Source organism: Bufo bufo, chromosome 7 (assembly GCF_905171765.1).
Source record: "Bufo bufo chromosome 7, aBufBuf1.1, whole genome shotgun sequence".
NCBI classification, from domain to species: Eukaryota; Metazoa; Chordata; class Amphibia; order Anura; family Bufonidae; genus Bufo; species Bufo bufo.
Genome location: NC_053395.1, coordinates 219,636,691 through 219,660,711, shown reverse-complemented (window position 1 = coordinate 219,660,711; position 24,021 = coordinate 219,636,691). Strand labels below are relative to the sequence as shown.

At 45.1% G+C, this 24,021-nt stretch overlaps 1 protein-coding gene across 3 annotated transcripts in view; it reads right to left on the bottom strand.

The window, feature by feature from the left end:
- Positions 1–24,021, bottom strand: part of SPEG (striated muscle enriched protein kinase) — a 236,068-nt gene that overhangs the window by 111,054 nt on the left and 100,993 nt on the right. For all 3 annotated transcript variants that reach the window (XM_040441587.1, XM_040441588.1, XM_040441589.1), the window contains 6 exons: positions 18,071–19,494; positions 16,944–17,087; positions 15,922–16,104; positions 9,150–9,334; positions 8,663–8,751; positions 6,945–7,120 (listed from right to left, as the gene is read on the bottom strand). In XM_040441587.1, the coding sequence (XP_040297521.1) occupies positions 6,945–7,120; positions 8,663–8,751; positions 9,150–9,334; positions 15,922–16,104; positions 16,944–17,087; positions 18,071–19,494 (2,201 nt within the window). The remainder of the gene's footprint in view (positions 1–6,944; positions 7,121–8,662; positions 8,752–9,149; positions 9,335–15,921; positions 16,105–16,943; positions 17,088–18,070; positions 19,495–24,021) is intronic.

The following is a 24,021-nucleotide window of genomic DNA, read 5'->3' as shown; positions in this document are numbered from 1 at the left end:
GGCAGCTGTTCTGGCCGCCATGCTTTACACTGCAGCCATGCTTTTCTGTATTATCAATTGTGTAACGGCACTAGCTGACCATATGCTCATTGCTCACCAGAAGTGAGTGCATAATGAAGGGTTAATCCAATTAAATAATCTAATGCAGATTTGTCAGAAGATAGCCTTCCTGATGGGGTGGGTCAAGTGCCCCAAAAGGTACTGTACCCTCTTCATTTTTGGAATTGCCTGGGGGGTTTTGAACTCAGAGAGTCTTGACCTGCAGGACCCCTTCTGACCACTGCTGGAAGTCATTTAATTTTGGACTGACTGCAACACAACAGTGCCCCCGACTCTAAATGTCATTGTATTGTATTTTTTTATTTATCCATGTATTTATTTTCTTTAATAAGATACATGGTATTTTCAGTTTTGAAACCTCTCTTGTCTTCCCAGCAAGATAGGAATATGATCTAAGGGTGTAAAAAGTTGACACATCTTTTTTGTGCTTAAATACAACAGGCAAATATTAGAACAACAGGAATAAAAACGGATTAAATGCGAGGCACAGGTTAGGCATACAACAATAACATGGTGCAAAGCCAAGAGCAGGGCATGCACGGTGATCAGCAGGTGGGTGAACATCAGACTGGAAATGTTAGCCGACTATAAGAAACGATAGATATGCAAAAATACATCATATGCAAAGAACAGATTAGTTCACGTGACCAATACAAACTGATTGAGACGTAGATCAGGAATACATAATCAGATACAGTCAGGTCCATAAATATTGGGACATGGACACAATTCTAACATTGTTGGCTCTATACACCACCACAATGGATTTGAAATGACACGAACAAGATGTGCTTTAACTGCAGACTGTCAGCCTAAGGCCTCATGCACACGACCGTATTTTTTCACGGTCCGCAAAATGGGGTTCCGTTTTTCCGTGATCCGTGACCATTTTTTCGTCTGTGGGTCTTCCTTGATTTTTGGAGGATCCACGGACATGAAAAAAAAGTCGTTTTGGTGTCCCCCTGGCCGTGCGGAGCCAAACGGATCCGTCCTGAATTACAATGCAAGTCAATGGGGACGGATCCGTTTGACGTTGACACAATATGGTGCAATTGCAAACGGATCCGTCCCCCATTGACTTTCAATGTAAAGTCAGGAGTTAATATACCATAGGATCTGAGTTTTCTCCAATCCGATGGTATATTTTAACTTGAAGCGTCCCCATCACCATGGGAACGCCTCTATGTTAGAATATACCATCGGATTTGAGTTAGATCGTGAAACTCAGATCCGACAGTATATTCTAACACAGAGGCGTTCCCATGGTGATGGGGACGCTTCAAGTTAGAATATACTGAGAACTGTGTACATGACTGCCTCCTGCTGCCTTCCAACACCCGATCTCTTACAGGGGGCTGTGATCCGCACAATTAACCCCTCAGGTGCTGCACCTGAAGGGGTTAATTGTGCATATCATAGCCCCCTATAAGAGATCAGGGGCTGCCAGGCAGCAGGGGGCAGACCCCCCTCCCTCCCCAGTTTTAATTTCATTGGTGGCCAGTGCGGCCCCCCCCGCCCCCCCTCCCTCCCTCTATTGTATTATTTTCATTGGTGGCACAGTGTGCGGCCCCCCGCTCCCTCCCTCTATTGTATTATCATTGGTGGCCAGTGTGCGCCCCCCCCCGGCCCTCCCTCTATTGTATTAATATCATTGGTGGCCAGTGTGCGGCCTCCCCTCTCCCCCCCCCCCCACCCGATCACTGGTGGCAGCGGAGAGTTAGAAGCATCATACTTACCTGCTGCGATGTCTGTGACCGGCCGGGAGCTCCTCCTACTGGTAAGTGACAGATCATTAAGCAATGCGCCGCACAGACCTGTCACTTACCAGTAGGAGGAGCTCCCGGCCAGTCACAGACAGCGCAGCAGGTAAGTATGATGCTTCTAGCTCTCCGCTGCCACCAATGATCGGGGGGGGGGGGAGAGGGGAGGCCGCACACTGGCCACCAATGATAATAATACAATAGAGGGGGGGGCAGGGGGGGGTGCACACTGGCCACCAATGATAATACAATAGAGGGAGGGAGGGGGGGCCGCACACTGTGCCACCAATGAAAATAGTACAATAGAGGGAGGGGGGCGGGGGGGCCGCACACTGTGCCACCAATGAAAATAATACAATAGAGGGAGGGGGGGGGCGCACTGGCCACCAATGAAATTAAAACTGGGGAGGGAGGGGGGTCTGCCCCCTGCTGCCTGGCAGCCCCTGATCTCTTAGAGGGGGCTATGATATGCACAATTAACCCCTTCAGGTGCAGCACCTGAGGGGTTAATTGTGCGGATCACAGCCCCCTGTAAGAGATCGGGTGCTGCCAGGCAGCAGGGGGCAGTCATGTACACAGTTCGTGGTATATTCTAACTAGAAGCGTCCCCATCACTATGGGAACGCCTCTGTGTTAGAATATACTGTCGGATTTGAGTTTTCAGCTCTGAAAAAGCTTTCATACAGACGGATCTTCGGATCCGTCTGTATGAAAGTAACCTACGGCCACGGATCAAGGACACGGATGCCAATCTTGTGTGCATGCGCGTTCTTTCATGGACCCATTGACTTGAATGGGTCCGTGAACCGTTGTCCGTCAAAAAAATAGGACAGGTCATATTTTTTTGACGGACAGGAAACACGGATCACGGATGCGGCTGCAAAACGGTGCATTTTCCGATTTTTCCACGGACCCATTGAAAGTCAATGGGTCCGCGAAAAAAAACGGAAAACGGCACAACGGCCACGGATGCACACAACGGTCGTGTGCATGAGGCCTTAATTTGAGGTATTTACATCCAAATCAGGTGAACGGTGCAGGAATTACAGCAGTTTGCATATGTGCCTCCCACTTGTTAAGGGACCAAAAGTAATGGGACAGAATAATAATCATAAATCAAACTTTCACTTTTTAATACTTGGTTGCAAATCCTTTGCAGTCAATTACAGCCTGAAGTCTGGAACGCATAGACATCACCAGACGCTGGGTCTCATCCCTGGTGATGCTCTGCCAGGCCTCTACTGCAACTGTCTTCAGGTCCTGCTTGTTCTTGGGGCATTTTCCCTTCAGTTTTGTCTTCAGCAAGTGAAATGCATGCTCAATCGGATTCAGGTCCGGGGATTGACTTGGCCATTGCATAACATTCCACTTCTTTCCCTTAAAAAACTCTTTGGTTGCTTTTGCAGTATGCTTTGGGTCATTGTCCATCTGCATTGTGAAGCGCCGTCCAATGAGTTCTGAAGCATTTGGCTGAATATGAGCAGATAATATTGCCCGAAACACTTCAGAATTCATCCTGCTGCTTTTGTCAGCAGTCACATCATCAATAAATACAAGAGAAGCAGTTCCATTGGCAGCCATACATGCCCACGCCATGACACTACCACCACCATGCTTCACTGATGAGGTGGTATGCTTAGGATCATGAGCAGTTCCTTTCCTGAAGCTGAGAGTCTGCAGGTAAAGCACGTCTTGTTCGTTTCATTTCAAATCCATTGTGGTGGTGTATAGAGCCAAAAATGTTACAATTGTGTTGATGTCCCAATATTTATGGACCTGACTGTATTTAATTATATTATAAATACATTATGCAAGAAAATTATAGCAAATAATGAAAGTACTGTATAGAAAACTATCAGTGCAAAATACCCTGGAGATGTGGCATGTGCTGAATTATTGGGTACATTCTGCTTGGTGGCCAAAAAGAATTTCACATCTAAATAAAGTTATATATTTATCAGAATTTCAGTGAAAAGGTGATAGGGCCTCCGTCCCATAAGAAGGCACTCGCACTCCCAGTGATATGTTATACTGTACCCAGGAAAAATCCCATAACAGATTTTGCTTTAAAGCCCTGGCCCTTCAGGATATGCCTCTGCTGCTGTCCTCATGGACCTGATATATCAGGACAGTAACCAAGCCCGGACACTACGCAGTGCACAGAGATTTGTAGATCCAGTGCCTGGTTCCAACAGCTGATCAGTTGGGTGCAGGAGTCGGACCCCTCTAGTCTGATAGTAATGATTACCCTGATAGTGATGATTTATACGGGGAAATTAATAGGCTGTTTATCGGGAAGAAGTGCTAGCACGAATTGGCCCGTGTACAGGTGAAAACGCTATTCATTGGGTGAAATCACCATTTATACGGACACCTCATGCTGTGTAAACAGCGCTCTGCTGCCCAGAAATAATGAATCTGCTTAGGTACGTGTGATGGCGGTAGCTATCACTCATCCCCATACAGTGGAACTGATTACTGCATGTGAAGGCACCTCTTTGGTTCAGCGACCAATGACGAGAAGGACGTTTTTGGGAAGGAACAGTCCGTTCCCAATAACTGCTTGCTCAGTCTGTGCTTGTAAATGGATAGGTCATCAATATTAATCTCCCAGAAAATCCCTCTATATATTGACCGACATCCAACTCAATAAGTTCCCCTGGGGTGAGGACACCTGACCCCAGCTCTCTGATTAATCCCTCAAGGCTAGGTCTACACGACGACATTTTTCGCGCACCAATGTCGCGCGACAATTTTTATAATGATGGTCTAGATTCGAGATGGATTTTTCTGCGACTGTCGCGTCGCAGTCGACCATAGACTATCATTATAAAAATTGTTGCGTGACATTGGTACGACGACAAAATGCAGCGCGACAAATGTTGCAGTGTAGTTGTGCCCTATCTGTCGCGCGACACATATCGTCGTGTAGACCTAGCCTTTTAGACTGTGGCCCCTGCGGTCAGCAATCATCCCACCCGTACCTAACCGCCTACCAAATCCCTCTTGCCTTGATTGCTTTTTATCCTGAGCTTTTATTACATACCATACAGACCCTAAAACAAGTCTGTGCAGCATGGAGGCAGTCTACTGTACAGGAGATTTAATATCCTATGGACTCTACTGAATCTATGGCTCAAGTACTCCTAAGGTGGTCACCCAGACATAAAGAATTTTATGGACTACCATAAACCTGCAGAAGGGCTGGTCAAAAGAGAAATATCCATGGATTATGGAAAATTGTGCAAGACTATTAAACCATGTAAATGCAGTCATTACTATGGATGCAACTGCGGTACCATGCCAGTCCGTCATAGGGCCAATGCATTTTGCAGTCTGTCATTCAATGGTAGATCATGGTTTCTTGTTCTGTATTATACGTCTGCATTAGCCGTCATGCCTCTCATTCTGCAGTATGTTACCGGTAGTCTCCCTGAGCATAGCGTATCGCCCTCACCCCTCTGCCCAGCTGGAAGCTACGCATGCAGCCTAGTGGTGGTGCCATGCAGAAACCAGGGGGAGGCAACATGCAGTCTATCCCTTTGCAGAGAAAAGAGTAACAGGAGGCGACTGCTGCTTTGTCCACGACCCAGGAGCCCGGGAACGCAAGACGTCATATTTATCCCTAGGTTTAAGTATGAATCAGATCAAAGAGCTCAGGGAAAATCCATATTTCCATAGACCCTTGTACAGGAAAAATAGATCTGTAGCTGCAAACTGAAAAGATTCTTGCAAAAAATATACAGATAATACGGTATATTAAAAGCAATTCCCCTCCAGGTATATATGTATACATCAATGTAAAGAGAAAAAAAAAAACGTAAATGCCCTTTTAATGTTGCAGAGGCTATGATCCAATTGAGCTGTCAGTTTCTGGTAACGGGGGAATTGCTCTTTAAATTTTCTGGCTAAGCAGCATTTTGCAAGCATGTGAAGGTTTTCCTCATGTCCCCATATACCGTAGGGACACAACACGGTCTCTGAGCGTTACGTAAAAGCAGAAGCCGTAAAACAAATGCTTCAGCTGACTGAGCGCCAGGCCCCGTATCTGCCTCAAATAGAAACCCAACTGTCCAACACAATGGGTTAAAGCGACGGGCTGTGTCCATTTTTTTTACACATTACTAACCCGAGCCGTGTTTTATTTACCAAGATATGTCCGGCATTTCGAAATGCGCCCTCAACTTTGCATTGCCTCACTACGCGGCCTCCCGCAGCATGCAAATAAATAGATGATAAAATAAAAAGATAATTAAAGGCAAAAGAAATAAAAAGAATCAAAATAGAAATAGAAAACCCTATTAATAAAGTACAAATAAAAAATTTAAAGACGTAAAAGAGGAATAAAAACAATTATAAAATAATTATAAAAACAGAATTGATGAAAACAATAATCCTAAAATAATAAGACAAAAATAAAAAAATTGTTAAAAAAATAAGTAAAAATAATAAAAATAGAACTAATAATAGTGAAATAAAATAAAAGAATATAAAAAAACTGGACTGAAAACATTCGAAAATTAACGTAATAAAAATGTACATTATGATACCTCAAAGTAAATATAACTCAAAGAGAATGTAAAATGTAAAAATTGATCAACGTATAATGTATTTGCTATGCTACCCTCTAAGCCAGGTTTCAGCAACCTTTGGCACTCCAGCTGTTGTGAAACTACAACTCCCAGCATGCTCCATTCCCGTCTATGAACAGCTGAGCAGCTTTACATGCTGGGAGTTGTAGCTTCCCAACAGCTGGAGTGCCGAAGGCTTTACTATCCTAGGATACTGCCTAGTTTGCCTATATGGTATAACTCCAACAATTTGAGTCTCAAGTTGGAGACCACTTTAAGACCTGCCTTTTTTTCACCCAGAAAAGCCCACAAAATTGTATGGGAACACCCCCTTATATGCAAATCTGCATAAGCCCCACCCCTTTGCAGGCCAACCCTGTGAAAAATGGGACTCCGGGAGGAATGTACAGTAAGTTTAGAAATCCACTTACAACAGATGTGTTTATTTTTACATGACTGATACATTGTATATATTGTAAATAAACCTGTCATTTTGTGGCGAGTCACAATAGAAGGTACTCAGGACAGTAGTCAGCGCAGGGTCTGGACTTACCTCTTACTTCTACCTTGGCCTCGCATTGCTTCGTTCCATATTCATTTATTGCTTTGCAGGTATAATATCCAGAATCCCGTTTGTCGGATACCGCAATCTGAAGTGAAAAAACGCCTTCCTCCTCCTCGGTCATGTGATATTTTCCACCAGGCTTCACTTGCTGCTTGCTCTTTAGCCTGTCCAGGATTGAGAGAAGAAACCATGAATAGTCACCGACAGATGCCGAGGCATGACGTCTTTAGGTTGTATAGAAGAAGGTCAACTCCATATATTAACAATTATTGATACAAGGGATTTGATACTTTATATTTTCCCATCCAACTGAACACTGACAGAGAACAAGGCTGTTCGCCAGCAGACTGACATTGAGAACAAGGGTTCTGTTTTTACTCGTTTTACCCTTGAAGGGGTTGTCTCACCTCGGACATGCCCCCAATGTCAGATAGGTGTAGATCCCACCTCTGGGACCAGCTCCTATCTCCAGAACGGGACCCCCGAAGTGAAGGGAGGACAACCGCACATGCGTGACCACCTTCCATGAATTTTTATGGGAGTGCCACTTCCCGCAGTCCCATAGAGGTGAATGGAGCGGCGGCGGTGGCGGTCACGCTTACGTAGTTCGCTCTCCCTTTTTTCTATGGAAGTAAATGGGGAACACACCGAGCACCGGTCGCTTTGGGGGCCCCATTCTAGAGATAGGGACCCGCACCTACTGTATCTGACACTGGTGGCATATCCTAGCAATATGCCACCAAGGTCTGAGGTGACACAACCCCTTTAAGGAGGGTTCTCCAGTTTACATCTTAATATTGGTGGCCATTTATTAAGACCCCTACATAACTTCGGCGTATCCACCGCCTGTCTAAATCTAGACCATAGATTTAGACCATTTTCGGCCAGCCCGCCCCCATCCCTGCCCACGCCATGCCCCCTTTGTTAGACTTGGCGTGAGCAGGGAAAAGTCGCAGATTGCAAAGCAAATAAACTTTGCACCGCAATCTATGGCATATATACGCCAAAAAGTGGCACATAAATGACCCCCATTATGTATATAAAAAGCTAACTAACTTTATGAACATGCTGCTTTACTAGGGCTGGACCCCAGTTATGGCCTGCATCACACTGCAGAGCTGCGCTCATAATTCTGCTGATGGCTTCTAGAGTCACGTGATGCTGACAGACACTCCCCTTACAGCTTAGCCTCTGTTCACATCAGGTCTTGGGGCTGAATTCGGTACAAATGCTATTGAATTCTCCCAGCATATTTGCTGAATGTAATTCTGTGTCATATAACACTGTATACATCATCCATAGGCCCCCATGTTAAAAAGTTTTTGCAGTTGCAGATTATATACGATAGAGCTGCCTTCTGTACAGTAAAAAAATATAGTTATAGCGGTGGAGGCCGAAAGGTCAGACTTTTGGCCTCCGTCGGGGTCTATGGGTGGTGGTTGGCGAAAGGGAATGTAGACCACTTCAGCTTATGCTATGGATCTGCACATTGATCATGGTGTGAACACAGCCATAGCTGAGAGCCTATAGTACATGGTATTAACACCGCACCTCCCAGTGGAGCATGCAGCGTTCAGCAGGGTAAATACAGGTAGATTACTGCAGCATAATGTATAACAGGACAAGGTAAAGGCTTGGGGAACATGTGTTCTAGATGCATCTTGTGACTAGATTTACAGTATGTCACTGTATCAATCAATACTTACCAACTTATCATTGGCTTGGGCTCTCCCTGCACTTGGACTCGGAGAATAATCTCCTGGCCCTCAAACACCATCTGGTCTGACAGCACCACCTTAGGAAAAGTAAAAAATAAAAAAAATGACACCTATATTCATATTATTGCTATTACATAGACTCCAGACCCCAGTGTCTTGGTTGACTTTACTGGACCTCCATTGGCCAACACTATGGCTCTAGAGCAGGCATGGCCAACCTGCGGCTCTCCAGCTACTGTAAAACTACAACTCCCACCATGCCCTGCTGTAGGCTGAGAGCTGTAGACTGTCCGGCCATGATGGTAGTTGCAGTTTTGCAACAGCTGGAGAGCCTCAGGTTGGCCATCCCTGCTCTAGAGCAAGAACCTCATAGCCCCAATGCCCAATCTGGCTCTGGGTTAATCTTAACACCTCCATCTACTACAGCAATGTGTCCACCATGCAAACTCACTAAACCCCTTTTTCCAAATCTGACCTTAAATGATGGAGTGGCTTTAAAGGTCACGCTGTGTTGGATGGCGGTTTTGCCCGCCATGCCGTGCTGCGGTGTTGTGGGCTCGCTTAAATCTTCCTGAGGGCTCAGATACTCATCATCAGAGGTGATGGGGCTCAGAACATCTCGAGGGGTTCCTCGGTGAGCAGGAGACTCTGTGGCCGGTGCTGGAAGGAAATACCATGAGAGTTTTTAGATCTTACTTCTGCAACATTTACAAATACTCTGCATGAACACACCGGTCGAGTGCTTGGAGTAGACACAGATGTGAGGGGGCCCAACAGCGAAAAGCAGTATGGGTCCCCATATCCAGCTATGATGGTGCCCATCACAGGACATGAGGTGGTATGACCCTTGAGTCAGTCCCCATGGTCTTCAAGAGTGGAGGACAGATCTCATGGAGCCTCCATGGTGCCTAGTGGACATGCTTGTGGGCGAGAATGTCTCCAATGAAAGCTTAGATGGGCAGAACTATATATACAAATGTATGAACTGCAGATAGATTTCAGCCAAGGGGCCCAACCAGCGACGACACCGTAGACATCCACATAACCAGACACTAGATGTGGGTAATGTTCTCAGTAATATCTAGTAACTCCAAAAATCTGGTCTTTTCACAGCTACATTAGATCTCCCAAACTCTTAGGATATTTTTGTAAGTTTGCAAGATACAGTCAAAAACTCCTAAATGCCTAAAGTGGCTTTCTGCCAAACCCCCCCCCCCCCCCCCCCCCCCCCTCAAAGCACTGGCATTTATCCTCACTGCCAAAAAAAGAACTGAGAGGAGCCTCGGCTGTATGCAAGGGGTAGGAGACACGCAAGGGTAAGGACAGACACACAGACACTCACCGGTTTACAGCTACAGACCCCCAAAAACATCTTGGACCATCCTAAGGTGACGGGCAAAGAAGGAAAGGTGCAGCAGGAGCTGAGCAGAGGCGTCCAAGACAATGGGGGCGGCGAGGAGCAAAGAGGATTAGAGAAAAGTAACTGGGGAAGAAGAATGGAAAGAAAAGAGAAGAGCCCGGGGAGGGCAGAGCCGAGGAAGAGGAAAGATGCACATAAAAAGGAATAATCCCGGCGGAGAGAGAGGGAAAGAAGAAGAAGGGTGGAGAGAGCGAACATGACGAGGTCACCTCCAGTACAATCTGTTGCTGTATTTAGACTCTCGCCCTCCTCGCTCCCTCCCACCGGCAAACAGAGGGAAAGGAAGACAGTGAACAGAACAGAGAGGTGCGGGAGACGGGGGCGCAGCCCTGACACCATCCCTGGAGCCCACACCAGCCAGCTCTGCCCTGATACAGTGCCCACAGACAATGCCCACCGGCGACTCGGGTCACTCCTCCCGCCACTAAGGAACCGCCCGACTATCTATCTATCTATTATCTATCTCCTATCTCCTATCTATCTATCTATCTATCTATCTCATATCTATCTATCATCTCATGGAGCCCACACAAGCCAGCTCTGCCCTAATACAGTGCCCACAGACAATGCCCACCAGCGACTCGGGTCACTCCTCCCGCCACTAAGGGACCGCCCGACTATCTATCTATCTATTATCTATCTATCTATTATCTATCTATTATCTATCTATCTAATATCTATCTATCTATCTATTATCTATCTATTATCTATCTATCTATTATCTATCTCATATCTATCTATCATCTCATGGAGCCCATGGCATATTTAGTAAGGACCCCCCTTCATGTAACATTCCTGCTGATCTGACATTGATGACCTGTCCTGAGGATTGCTCAATATCCAAGCAGTGCACAACCCCTTTAAGCCAGACAACTGGTATAAATACACTGGTAAATCTCCCCCATGCAGCTCTCAATCCTCTGCCTACAAAACTGTCTGCTACGGTAACAGCTCAGTGCATATGAAGTTATACAGTTACCACTGAACTCAATGGAAGCTATAAAATCTCTATACACTGAGCTCCCCCTAGTGGCAGCTGGAGGGAAATGCTGAGAAATGCTGAGCCTGCCCTCACCACCACCTCCATAGCAGTGGTGCAGTCTGCCTCCGTGGAGAGTCTGGAACATTCTTACTTGCATTCTATACAGACCATATACTCATAAGGGCATGATAGGAGTTGTAGTTTTGTAACAGCTATAGAGCTACAGGTTAGGAACATTAAAGTGCAGTATGTAATGGCCCCATAACGTCACCTCCATCATCCACGTCATGATCCATGACTGTCCCAGCAGCCATTGTTATGGTGGTAATGTGGCTTAATGCTGACACCGGTGCCATTGGGGCTGATAATGTTATAGGTTAGTGCTTCACACCTCGACTCCTCCTCCCTCCTGCTTCATTGCAATGTAACAGCGACGTCTGACAATGGTAAGGGCCAATCCATCAGCCTCACCTAACATAGCAATGACTTATGTAGATTAACGCCCTAAGTAATGGTCAGATTGGGAAGTCTGCCTGTGCACGGATTGTCATACAAGGTGTAGTAACTGGTCAGGGTGGGCTCCAATAGGCAGCAGGGCCCTTTTGTTGGATAACTTGGATGGGCTCCTGACAGGCGTCTATTGTAATCCATAGTAAAAAGCATCAGGGTGGGCTTTCAGCCACCATGAATTGAAAAAAAGAAATAAAATAAAAAATCAATTTTCATTCACTGACAGTGAGCAGCAGAGATCTTGAAAGTGGTAATCTACTCAAAAGGTATAGTAGCATGCTCCATGGACATCATGGTTTTGCAACAGTAGCTCCAAGACAACTAAGATTTACTATAACCCCATGTCGGATGCAGTCAGTATCTGGATGTAGTCAGTATCTGGATGTAGTCAGTATGTGGATGTAGTCAGTATGTGGATGTAGTCAGTATGTGGATGTAGTCAGTACCTGGATGTAGTCAGTATGTGGATGTAGTCAGTATGTGGATGTAGTCAGTATGTGGATGTAGTCAGTACCTGGATGTAGTCAGTATCTGGATGTAGTCAGTATCTGGATGCAGTCAGTACGTGGATGCAGTCAGTATGTGGATGTAGTCAGTATGTGGATGCAGTCAGTATGTGGATGCAGTCAGTACGTGGATGTAGTCAGTACGTGGATGTAGTCAGTATGTGGATGCAGTCAGCATGTGGATGCAGTCAGTATCTGGATGCAGTCAGTATGTGGATGCAGTCAGTATGTGGATGCAGTCAGTATGTGGATGCAGTCAGTATGTGGATGCAGTCAGTATGTGGATGCAGTCAGTATGTGGATGCAGTCAGCATGTGGATGCAGTCAGTATCTGGATGCAGTCAGTATGTGGATGCAGTCAGTATGTGGATGCAGTCAGTATGTGGATGCAGTCAGTATGTGGATGCAGTCAGTATGTGGATGCAGTCAGTATGTGGATGCAGTCAGTATTTGGATGCAGTCAGTATGTGGATGCAGTCAGTATGTGGATGTAGTCAGTATCTGGATGTAGTCAGTACGTGGATGTAGTCAGTATGTGGATGTAGTCAGTATGTGGATGTAGTCAGTATGTGGATGTAGTCAGTATGTGGATGTAGTCAGTATCTGGATGTAGTCAGTATGTGGATGCAGTCAGTATGTGGATGTAGTCAGTATGTGGATGCAGTCAGCATGTGGATGCAGTCAGTATCTGGATGCAGTCAGTATCTGGATGTAGTCAGTATGTGGATGTAGTCAGTATGTGGATGTAGTCAGTATCTGGATGTAGTCAGTATCTGGATGCAGTCAGTATGTGGATGCAGTCAGCATGTGGATGCAGTCAGTATCTGGATGCAGTCAGTATCTGGATGCAGTCAGTATGTGGATGTAGTCAGTATCTGGATGTAGTCAGTATGTGGATGTAGTCAGTATGTGGATGTAGTCAGTATGTGGATGTAGTCAGTATGTGGATGCAGTCAGCATGTGGATGCAGTCAGTATGTGGATGCAGTCAGTATGTGGATGTAGTCAGTACGTGGATGTAGTCAGTATGTGGATGTAGTCAGTATGTGGATGTAGTCAGTATGTGGATGTAGTCAGTATGTGGATGTAGTCAGTATGTGGATGCAGTCAGTATGTGGATGTAGTCAGTATGTGGATGCAGTCAGTATGTGGATGTAGTCAGTATGTGGATGCAGTCAGCATGTGGATGCAGTCAGTATGTGGATGCAGTCAGTATGTGGATGTAGTCAGTATGTGGATGTAGTCAGTATGTGGATGTAGTCAGTATGTGGATGTAGTCAGTATGTGGATGTAGTCAGTATGTGGATGCAGTCAGCATGTGGATGCAGTCAGTATGTGGATGCAGTCAGTATGTGGATGCAGTCAGTATGTGGATGTAGTCAGTATCTGGATGTAGTCAGTACGTGGATGTAGTCAGTATGTGGATGTAGTCAGTATGTGGATGTAGTCAGTATGTGGATGCAGTCAGTATGTGGATGTAGTCAGTACGTGGATGTAGTCAGTATGTGGATGTAGTCAGTATGTGGATGTAGTCAGTATGTGGATGTAGTCAGTATGTGGATGTAGTCAGTATGTGGATGCAGTCAGTATGTGGATGTAGTCAGTATGTGGATGCAGTCAGTATGTGGATGTAGTCAGTACGTGGATGTAGTCAGTACGTGGATGTAGTCAGTATGTGGATGTAGTCAGTATGTGGATGCAGTCAGTATGTGGATGTAGTCAGTATGTGGATGCAGTCAGTATGTGGATGTAGTCAGTATGTGGATGCAGTCAGTATGTGGATGTAGTCAGTACGTGGATGTAGTCAGTATGTGGATGTAGTCAGTATGTGGATGTAGTCAGTATGTGGATGCAGTCAGTATGTGGATGCAGTCAGTATGTGGATGTAGTCAGTACGTGGATGTAGTCAGTATGTGGATGTAGTCAGTATGTGGATGTAGTCAGTATGTGGATGTAGTCAGTATCTGGATGTAGTCAGTATGTGGATGCAGTCAGTATGTGGATGTAGTCAGTATGTGGATGCAGTCAGTATGTGGATGCAGTCAGTATGTGGATGCAGTCAGTATGTGGATGTAGTCAGTATCTGGATGCAGTCAGTATGTGGATGTAGTCAGTATGTGGATGCAGTCAGTATGTGGATGTAGTCAGTATGTGGATGCAGTCAGTATGTGGATGTAGTCAGTATGTGGATGCAGTCAGTATGTGGATGCAGTCAGTATGTGGATGTAGTCAGTATGTGGATGCAGTCAGTATGTGGATGTAGTCAGTACGTGGATGTAGTCAGTATGTGGATGTAGTCAGTATGTGGATGTAGTCAGTATGTGGATGCAGTCAGTATGTGGATGTAGTCAGTATGTGGATGCAGTCAGCATGTGGATGCAGTCAGTATGTAGATGTAGTCAGTATCTGGATGTAGTCAGTATGTGGATGCAGTCAGCATGTGGATGCAGTCAGTATCTGGATGCAGTCAGTATGTGGATGTAGTCAGTATGTGGATGTAGTCAGTATCTGGATGCAGTCAGTATGTAGATGTAGTCAGTATCTGGATGCAGTCAGTATGTGGATGTAGTCAGTATGTGGATGCAGTCAGTATGTGGATGTAGTCAGTATGTGGATGCAGTCAGTATGTGGATGCAGTCAGTATGTGGATGTAGTCAGTATGTGGATGCAGTCAGTATGTGGATGTAGTCAGTACGTGGATGTAGTCAGTATGTGGATGTAGTCAGTATGTGGATGTAGTCAGTATGTGGATGCAGTCAGTATGTGGATGTAGTCAGTATGTGGATGCAGTCAGCATGTGGATGCAGTCAGCATGTGGATGCAGTCAGTATCTGGATGCAGTCAGTATGTGGATGCAGTCAGTATGTGGATGCAGTCAGTATGTGGATGCAGTCAGTATGTGGATGTAGTCAGTATCTGGATGCAGTCAGTATGTGGATGCAGTCAGTATGTGGATGCAGTCAGTATGTGGATGCAGTCAGCATGTGGATGCAGTCAGCATGTGGATGCAGTCAGCATGTGGATGCAGTCAGCATGTGGATGCAGTCAGTATGTGGATGCAGTCAGTATGTGGATGCAGTCAGTATCTGGATGCAGTCAGTATGTGGATGCAGTCAGTATGTGGATGCAGTCAGTATCTGGATGCAGTCAGTACGTGGATGCAGTCAGTACGTGGATGCAGTCAGTACGTGGATGCAGTCAGTATCTGGATGCAGTCAGTATGTGGATGCAGTCAGTATCTGGATGCAGTCAGTATGTGGATGCAGTCAGTATGTGGATGCAGTCAGTATTTGGATGCAGTCAGTATGTGGATGCAGTCAGTATGTGGATGTAGTCAGTATCTGGATGTAGTCAGTACGTGGATGTAGTCAGTATGTGGATGCAGTCAGTACCTGGATGTAGTCAGTATCTGGATGTAGTCAGTATGTGGATGCAGTCAGTATGTGGATGTAGTCAGTATGTGGATGCAGTCAGCATATGGATGCAGTCAGCATGTGGATGCAGTCAGTATGTGGATGCAGTCAGTATCTGGATGCAGTCAGTATGTGGATGTAGTCAGTATCTGGATGCAGTCAGTATGTGGATGTAGTCAGCATGTAGATGTAGTCAGTATCTGGATGTAGTCAGCATGTGGATGCAGTCAGTATCTGGATGCAGTCAGTATCTGGATGCAGTCAGTATGTGGATGCAGTCAGTATGTAGATGTAGTCAGTATCTGGATGTAGTCAGCATGTGGATGCAGTCAGTATCTGGATGTAGTCAGTATGTGGATGTAGTCAGTATGTGGATGCAGTTAGTATGTTGCATAATCTCTTGGACCTCACAGGTACCTGGTTTGATGGTCAGGGCTCCGCAGCTACTGGCTTCACCCGCTTCATTCTTTGCTGTTACTGTATAAATGCCAGAATCCGATGGCAGCGCCCATCGTATCACAAGCGTGTGTCTCTCACCCTCGGCCCGAATCTGATGGGTGGGACTATTCTTCAGATGGATCCGATCCTTCCTCCATATGACTGCCGGGAAAAAACATAAAACCATTATTTCCCATTACCCATGACCACATCTGTAACGCTTCTGCAGTAGCGCTGCAGGGGAATAGAACACTTAAAGGCTATGCACACCACTTTTTTTTTACAGTTGTGTTGTACTCATTTTGACCTAAAAATTACTTTTTTAATTGGTCTTTATTAAAAATCTTGAGCCCTTTTCTCTGTACATCCTTGAGATTCTCTAGTAGCAGGCTCTGTATTTTTACTGTGCTCTGCTGACGGCTCCTGATCTCTGACCTTATAAACAATCATTATAGCTCAGTTCTTATCTTACTGAACAGAATGTCGCCTAAATAAAGTGTTTATGACCTTTTAGTAATTTAGAGTTAAGATTTATGAGATGACTGGCACAAAGTGAAGGTACCAGTCACAAAGTTAAAAAAAAAACTGTTAATCCTTTTTGCCAAAACGACTGAATATTTTTAATAAAAAACAACTGAAAATATTGCTGTGTGTCCTTTCTTCAATAAATTTGGAATTTTGGAATATCAGCAGCGCTGGTTCTTTTCCCTGCAGCCTTGATACAATTGAAAAAAATATTTTTAGCCCAAAATGAGTAAAAGGCAACCACAAAAACAATTGCCACCAAAGGTGTACATAGCCTTTAACGCCTAGTTCCTCTCCAGCCTGGATTACAGCTGATATTGAGGGTCCCAGTCCTAAGATCAGCTGAACTTTCCATCAAAAATGTCTTGTCCAAAGTTGACGTTTATTAAAAAAAAAAAAAGTTATACGCCGCCAAGATCAAGCGACGTCCGCCCAGACCTGCCTCACATGCCGGGTGCTCTCTGCTCAGTACTGACCTTCTGGACTTGGTTTCGCTGTTATAATACATTTTAATAAGACTTCGGAGCCGGCGTTCACCAGGGCACTTTGCAGGGGAATTTCAATCACAGGAGCCTCCTTCGGATCTTCATCCGCCGATACATAGGAATCATCTGAAGATTCTAGGAGACGACATAAGACGGCAGCAGAAAGGGAAATTACATCAGCGGAAAAAATATTTATTAAAGGGATCCCTTTCCCATGTAAAAATACTGTAAATAGTGAACTATTGCAGTTCCCATATTGGCCACAAGGGCTGTTATGACTGTCTTGTTTTAAAGGGGTAGTCCCGTTACAACAATTTATCTCATATCCACAGGATCGCAGGGTTTCAATCACTGGGACCCCCAATCAATCCCCAGAAATGGTGGTTTTGTGCCCCCCTCGCCCCCATGAATGGCGGTTGAGCATGCTGCTCTATGGAACAGCCAGAGATTACCGACTGCTGTACGCTCTGGCAGCACCAAAGAAACGAAAGGCACGGCAGCACGTATGCTCGACCGCCACTCCATTTGTATGGGGGGTGGCCAGGACACACGTTCTCGTGGACCCCCACCGATCCTGTCTTGTGGATAGGTGATAACCCATTCTTCCTGGAATATCCCTTAAGGGCTCAGTCACGTGACCGTGGTTTTGGTCCGCATCAATGCGGCTCGGGTGCGGACCCATTCACTTCAGTGGGGCCGCAAAAGACGCGGACAGGACTCCGCGTGCTGTCCGAATCCGTTGCTCCGTTCCGTGGCCCAGCAAAAAAAAAATGTGTCCGTTTTGTGGACAAGAATAGGCATTTTTACAATGGGCCTCCTGTTCCGTTCCGCGAATTGCGGAAGGCACAAGGGCGGCATCCGTGTTTTGCAGATCCGCAATTTGCGTCACGGTCGTGTGAATTAGCCCTTAATATGTAATGTCTATTGTGCTGCTGGAAACTAGATAGGCACGGTAACACACATGACAGCAGCAGAGAGGATGCACATGCATGACAAAAAATAAAAAGTATGGGGAAGTAGGGGGTATATTACTACATAACGGGGCAGATTTGTCTTTCAGTAGTGTGGCAAAGTTGGGTGACACGTGGCAGCTGCATCGGTTGTCACCTATAGCTCACCTAATTCTGGTGACATGGCTCTGTGCCGCCGGCTCTTCCCTTTGCTTTTGGTGGTTTTGTTGGTTTTGCCACTGGTATGTGTTTCGCTGTGCTTTTTCGTTTGCCCCCCACCCTTCCCTGGTGGCCCTTGACTTCTCTGGGCGGGACCTGCTGGTGTAGCCCATGGAAGGTATCTCGTTTCTCCTCTCGTTTCTCCACCCATAGTCCTCTTTTCTCGCCCTATCCCTCTCTGTGCTATTTCCAGTGCTGGTGGGGCTTGTGTGCTGGTTGGTGGTGGCTCAGGAACCCTCTTTATGTGAGAATCTGTGGACTCCTGTTTAGAGGTTGGTCCTTTAGTGGTGATGGGTTTCAGAGCACTGACTTTAGAAGGTGGGTGAGATGTTAGTCTTGTATCTGATTGCTTGACTACTTGATGGTGGATGATTGAACCATTTGATGATTTCTCTGGCACTAGAGCAGATTGTCCCTTGATTCCACCATGAGGTTCCTTATCTTGGGATATTTGGTTGACATTGGCACAGCTCCTGACTAGGGGTTTTCGGGCAGTGGCTGCATTTGCTGGCTTTTGTTCCTGAATTTCTGGTGCCTTGATGTCTTTAAGCACTTGTGTTGCAGCAGGATCTAAAGAAGCAGGTTGGCTACTTGGAGTTTGTTGAGGAGAAGGTGATCTTCGAGACAGATCTTGGGATGAACGGATAAGCTGCTGTTGAGAAACAGTTTTCTTAATGCGGGAAAGCTCTTGGGAAAATCGTGCCTCAATGTCGCTCACACGACCAGAGAAGGCTCCTCTGTCATCTAGAGATGCTGTCTTGTACCTCAGTGAAGGACATCTCAAGGTATATCCTCCCAGTTCTGATCTCACTCCATCTCTTAGGTCATCCCTTAGATCCTCAGTTGAGGACTCCAAACCACTGGCCAGTCCATCCGCCCCAGTCTGGTCAAAGGACCTCGTCTTACGGAGCGGTAGCCAGGACTGTACAGGAAAAGGGCTGTCTGTCTGATCCAGGCTTTTTCTTCTCTCTTCAAGACAACGCAATTTTTCAAAAATCTTGGAGCCTGAACGGACCAGCTTTGGAGATGCGCGTAAGATGGACACTCGCCCTGATGATTCACTTAATGGTGTCACAGGGCGAGACTCCTGGCCGCTGACCTGAGAGCCAGCTGAGGACTTTGGCCTCTTAACCTTATCCTCAAACTCTTCAACCACTGTGTCCTGATATTGGTGAGGCATAAGGGTTTTCTTTCGGGGTGTCAGGGGTGTTGATGGGCCACGACCGCTAGGCAAAGGATTGGCAGCAGGGCGCTGTCCAAGGCGGGGAGAAGGAGGAGGTAGAACTGGAGGTCTTGGATTCTGAAGCGGACGAGGGGAGTCTGGTATGGCACCATTGATGCTTCCTCTCCTAAGTCCACCTTCTGGTAAAAAACTGTAAAGGAAAGTGAAATGTGAGCTAAGATAAATCTGCTGAATGCCATGTATGTCTGGACACCAATAATAATTTACTGGCACTTTATCACCCAGTCTGTAGAATATTATACTGGAAGCCTTATCCTGTACTGATCCTGAGTTACATCCTGTATTATACTCCAGAGCTGCACTCACCATTTTGCTGGTGGAGTCACTGTGTACATACATAACATTACTTATCCTGTACTGATCCTGAGTTACATCCTGTATTATACTCCAGAGCTGCACTCACTATTCTGCAGATGGAGTCACTGTGTACATACATTACATTACTTATCCTGTACTAATTCCTGAGTTACATTCTGTATTATACTCCAGAGCTGCACTCACTATTCTGCTGGTTCAGTCACAGTGTACATACATTACATTAATTATCCTGTACTGATCCTCAGTAACACCCTGTATTATGCTCCAGAGCTGCACTCACTATTCTGCTGGTGGAGTCACTGTGTACATACATTACTTATCCTGTACTGATCCTGAGTTACACCCTGTATTATGCTCCAGAGCTGCACTCACTATTCTGCTGGTGGAGTCACTGTGTACATACATTACTTCTCCTGTACTGATCCTGAGTTACACCCTGTATTATGCTCCAGAGCTGCACTCACTATTCTGCTGGTGGAGTCACTGTGTACATACATTACTTATCCTGTACTGATTCCTGAGTTACATTCTGTATTATACTCCAGAGCTGCACTCACTATTCTGCTGGTTGAGTCACTGTGTACATACATTACATTACTTATCCTGTACTGATCCTGAGTTACATCCTGTATTATACTCCAGAGCTGCACTTACTATTCTGCTGGTGCAGTCACTGTGTACATACATTACATTACTTATCCTGTACTGATCCTAAGGTACATCCTGTATTATACTCCAGAGCTGCACTCACTATTCTGCTGGTTCAGTCACAGTGTACATACATTACATTAATTATCCTGTACTGATCCTCAGTAACACCCTGTATTATGCTCCAGAGCTGCACTCACTATTCTGCTGGTGGAGTCACTGTGTACATACATTACTTATCCTGTACTGATCCTGAGTTACACCCTGTATTATGCTCCAGAGCTGCACTCACTATTCTGCTGGTGGAGTCACTGTGTACATACATTACTTATCCTGTACTGATTCCTGAGTTACATTCTGTATTATACTCCAGAGCTGCACTCACTATTCTGCTGGTTGAGTCACTGTGTACATACATTACATTACTTATCCTGTACTGATCCTGAGTTACATCCTGTATTATACTCCAGAGCTGCACTCACTATTCTGCTGGTGCAGTCACTGTGTACATACATTACATTACTTATCCTGTACTGATCCTGAGTTACATCCTGTATTATACTCCAGAGCTGCACTCACTATTCTGCTGGTGCAGTCACTGTGTAGATACATTACATTACTTATCCTGTACTGATCCTAAGGTATATCCTGTATTATACTCCAGAGCTGCACTCACTATTCTGCTGGTGCAGTCACTGTGTACATACATTACATTACTTATCCTGTACTGATCCTGAGTTACACCCTGTATTATGCTCCAGAGCTGCACTCACTATTCTGCTGGTGGAGTCACTGTGTACATACATTACTTATCCTGTACTGATTCCTGAGTTACATTCTGTATTATACTCCAGAGCTGCACTCACTATTCTGCTGGTTGAGTCACTGTGTACATACATTACATTACTTATCCTGTACTGATCCTGAGTTACACCCTGTATTATGCTCCAGAGCTGCACTCACTATTCTGCTGGTGGAGTCACTGTGTACATACATTACTTATCCTGTACTGATTCCTGAGTTACATTCTGTATTATACTCCAGAGCTGCACTCACTATTCTGCTGGTTGAGTCACTGTGTACATACATTACATTACTTATCCTGTACTGATCCTGAGTTACATCCTGTATTATACTCCAGAGCTGCACTCACTATTCTGCTGGTGAAGTCACTGTGTACATACATTACTTATCCTGTACTGATTCCTGAGTTACATTCTGTATTATACTCCAGAGCTGCACTCACTATTCTGCTGGTTGAGTCACTGTGTACATACATTACATTACTTATCCTGTACTGATCCTGAGTTACATCCTGTATTATACTCCAGAGCTGCACTCACTATTCTGCTGGTGCAGTCACTGTGTACATACATTACATTACTTATCCTGTACTGATCCTGAGTTACATCCTGTATTATACTCCAGAGCTGCACTCACTATTCTGCTGGTACAGTCACTGTGTACATACATTACATTACTTATCCTGTACTGATCCTAAGGTACATCCTGTATTATACTCCAGAGCTGCACTCACTATTCTGCTGCTTCAGTCACAGTGTACATACATTACATTAATTATCCTGTACTGATCCTCAGTAACACCCTGTATTATGCTCCAGAGCTGCACTCACTATTCTGCTGGTGGAGTCACTGTGTACATACATTACTTATCCTGTACTGATCCTGAGTTACACCCTGTATTATGCTCCAGAGCTGCACTCACTATTCTGCTGGTGGAGTCACTGTGTACATACATTACTTATCCTGTACTGATCCTGAGTTACACCCTGTATTATGCTCCAGAGCTGCACTCACTATTCTGCTGGTGGAGTCACTGTGTACATACATTACTTATCCTGTACTGATTCCTGAGTTACATTCTGTATTATACTCCAGAGCTGCACTCACTATTCTGCTGGTTGAGTCACTGTGTACATACATTACATTACTTATCCTGTACTGATCCTGAGTTACATCCTGTATTATACTCCAGAGCTGCACTTACTATTCTGCTGGTGCAGTCACTGTGTACATACATTACATTACTTATCCTGTACTGATCCTAAGGTACATCCTGTATTATACTCCAGAGCTGCACTCACTATTCTGCTGGTTCAGTCACAGTGTACATACATTACATTAATTATCCTGTACTGATCCTCAGTAACACCCTGTATTATGCTCCAGAGCTGCACTCACTATTCTGCTGGTGGAGTCACTGTGTACATACATTACTTATCCTGTACTGATCCTGAGTTACACCCTGTATTATGCTCCAGAGCTGCACTCACTATTCTGCTGGTGGAGTCACTGTGTACATACATTACTTATCCTGTACTGATTCCTGAGTTACATTCTGTATTATACTCCAGAGCTGCACTCACTATTCTGCTGGTTGAGTCACTGTGTACATACATTACATTACTTATCCTGTACTGATCCTGAGTTACATCCTGTATTATACTCCAGAGCTGCACTCACTATTCTGCTGGTGCAGTCACTGTGTAGATACATTACATTACTTATCCTGTACTGATCCTAAGGTATATCCTGTATTATACTCCAGAGCTGCACTCACTATTCTGCTGGTGCAGTCACTGTGTACATACATTACATTACTTATCCTGTACTGATCCTGAGTTACACCCTGTATTATGCTCCAGAGCTGCACTCACTATTCTGCTGGTGCAGTCACTGTGTACATACATTACATTACTTATCCTGTACTGATCCTAAGGTACATCCTGTATTATACTCCAGAGCTGCACTCACTATTCTGCTGGTGCAGTCACTGTGTACATACATTACATTACTTATCCTGTACTGATCCTAAGGTACATCCTGTATTATACTCCAGAGCTGCACTCACTATTCTGCTGGTGCAGTCACTGTGTAGATACATTACATTACTTATCCTGTACTGATCCTAAGGTATATCCTGTATTATACTCCAGAGCTGCACTCACTATTCTGCTGGTGCAGTCACTGTGTACATACATTACATTACTTATCCTGTACTGATCCTGAGTTACACCCTGTATTATGCTCCAGAGCTGCACTCACTATTCTGCTGGTGCAGTCACTGTGTACATACATTACATTACTTATCCTGTACTGATCCTAAGGTACATCCTGTATTATACTCCAGAGCTGCACTCACTATTCTGCTGGTGGAGTCACTGTGTACATACAAGTTGCATCTTGTATAAATTATTTTGAAAATGAAGGATGAACAATACAGAGGTAAAAGAGGAAAAAATAACAAAAAACCAGCAGGTGGAAGGGAGAAAAGGTCAGCCTGGGAGTACAACATAAATGCAAATAATAAGATAATGGGGACGTTGCAGAACATTCGGGCAGAGCGCTCCGAGCTTAGCCATACCCAAGCATTACACCACAGGGACGCACTAGTGTTCTCTGTAACCGGCCATATCAGCCTGAGAAGTAGTAGATGAATAGAATGTTCTTTAAAGAGACATAGAACCTAAAATAAGCATTACTCTTCTTCCTGTGTTTTAGTCTTTATATGTTTAACTATATGCAAATGAGCCTCTAGGAGAAACGGGGGCGTTGCCGTTACACCTAGAAGCTCTGCTCTCTCTGGAACTGCCCCGCCCTCTGCACTTTGATTGACAGGGTTTGGTGGGATTACGTCTACACTGCCTGTCCCTGACGATCAAGGAGTAGA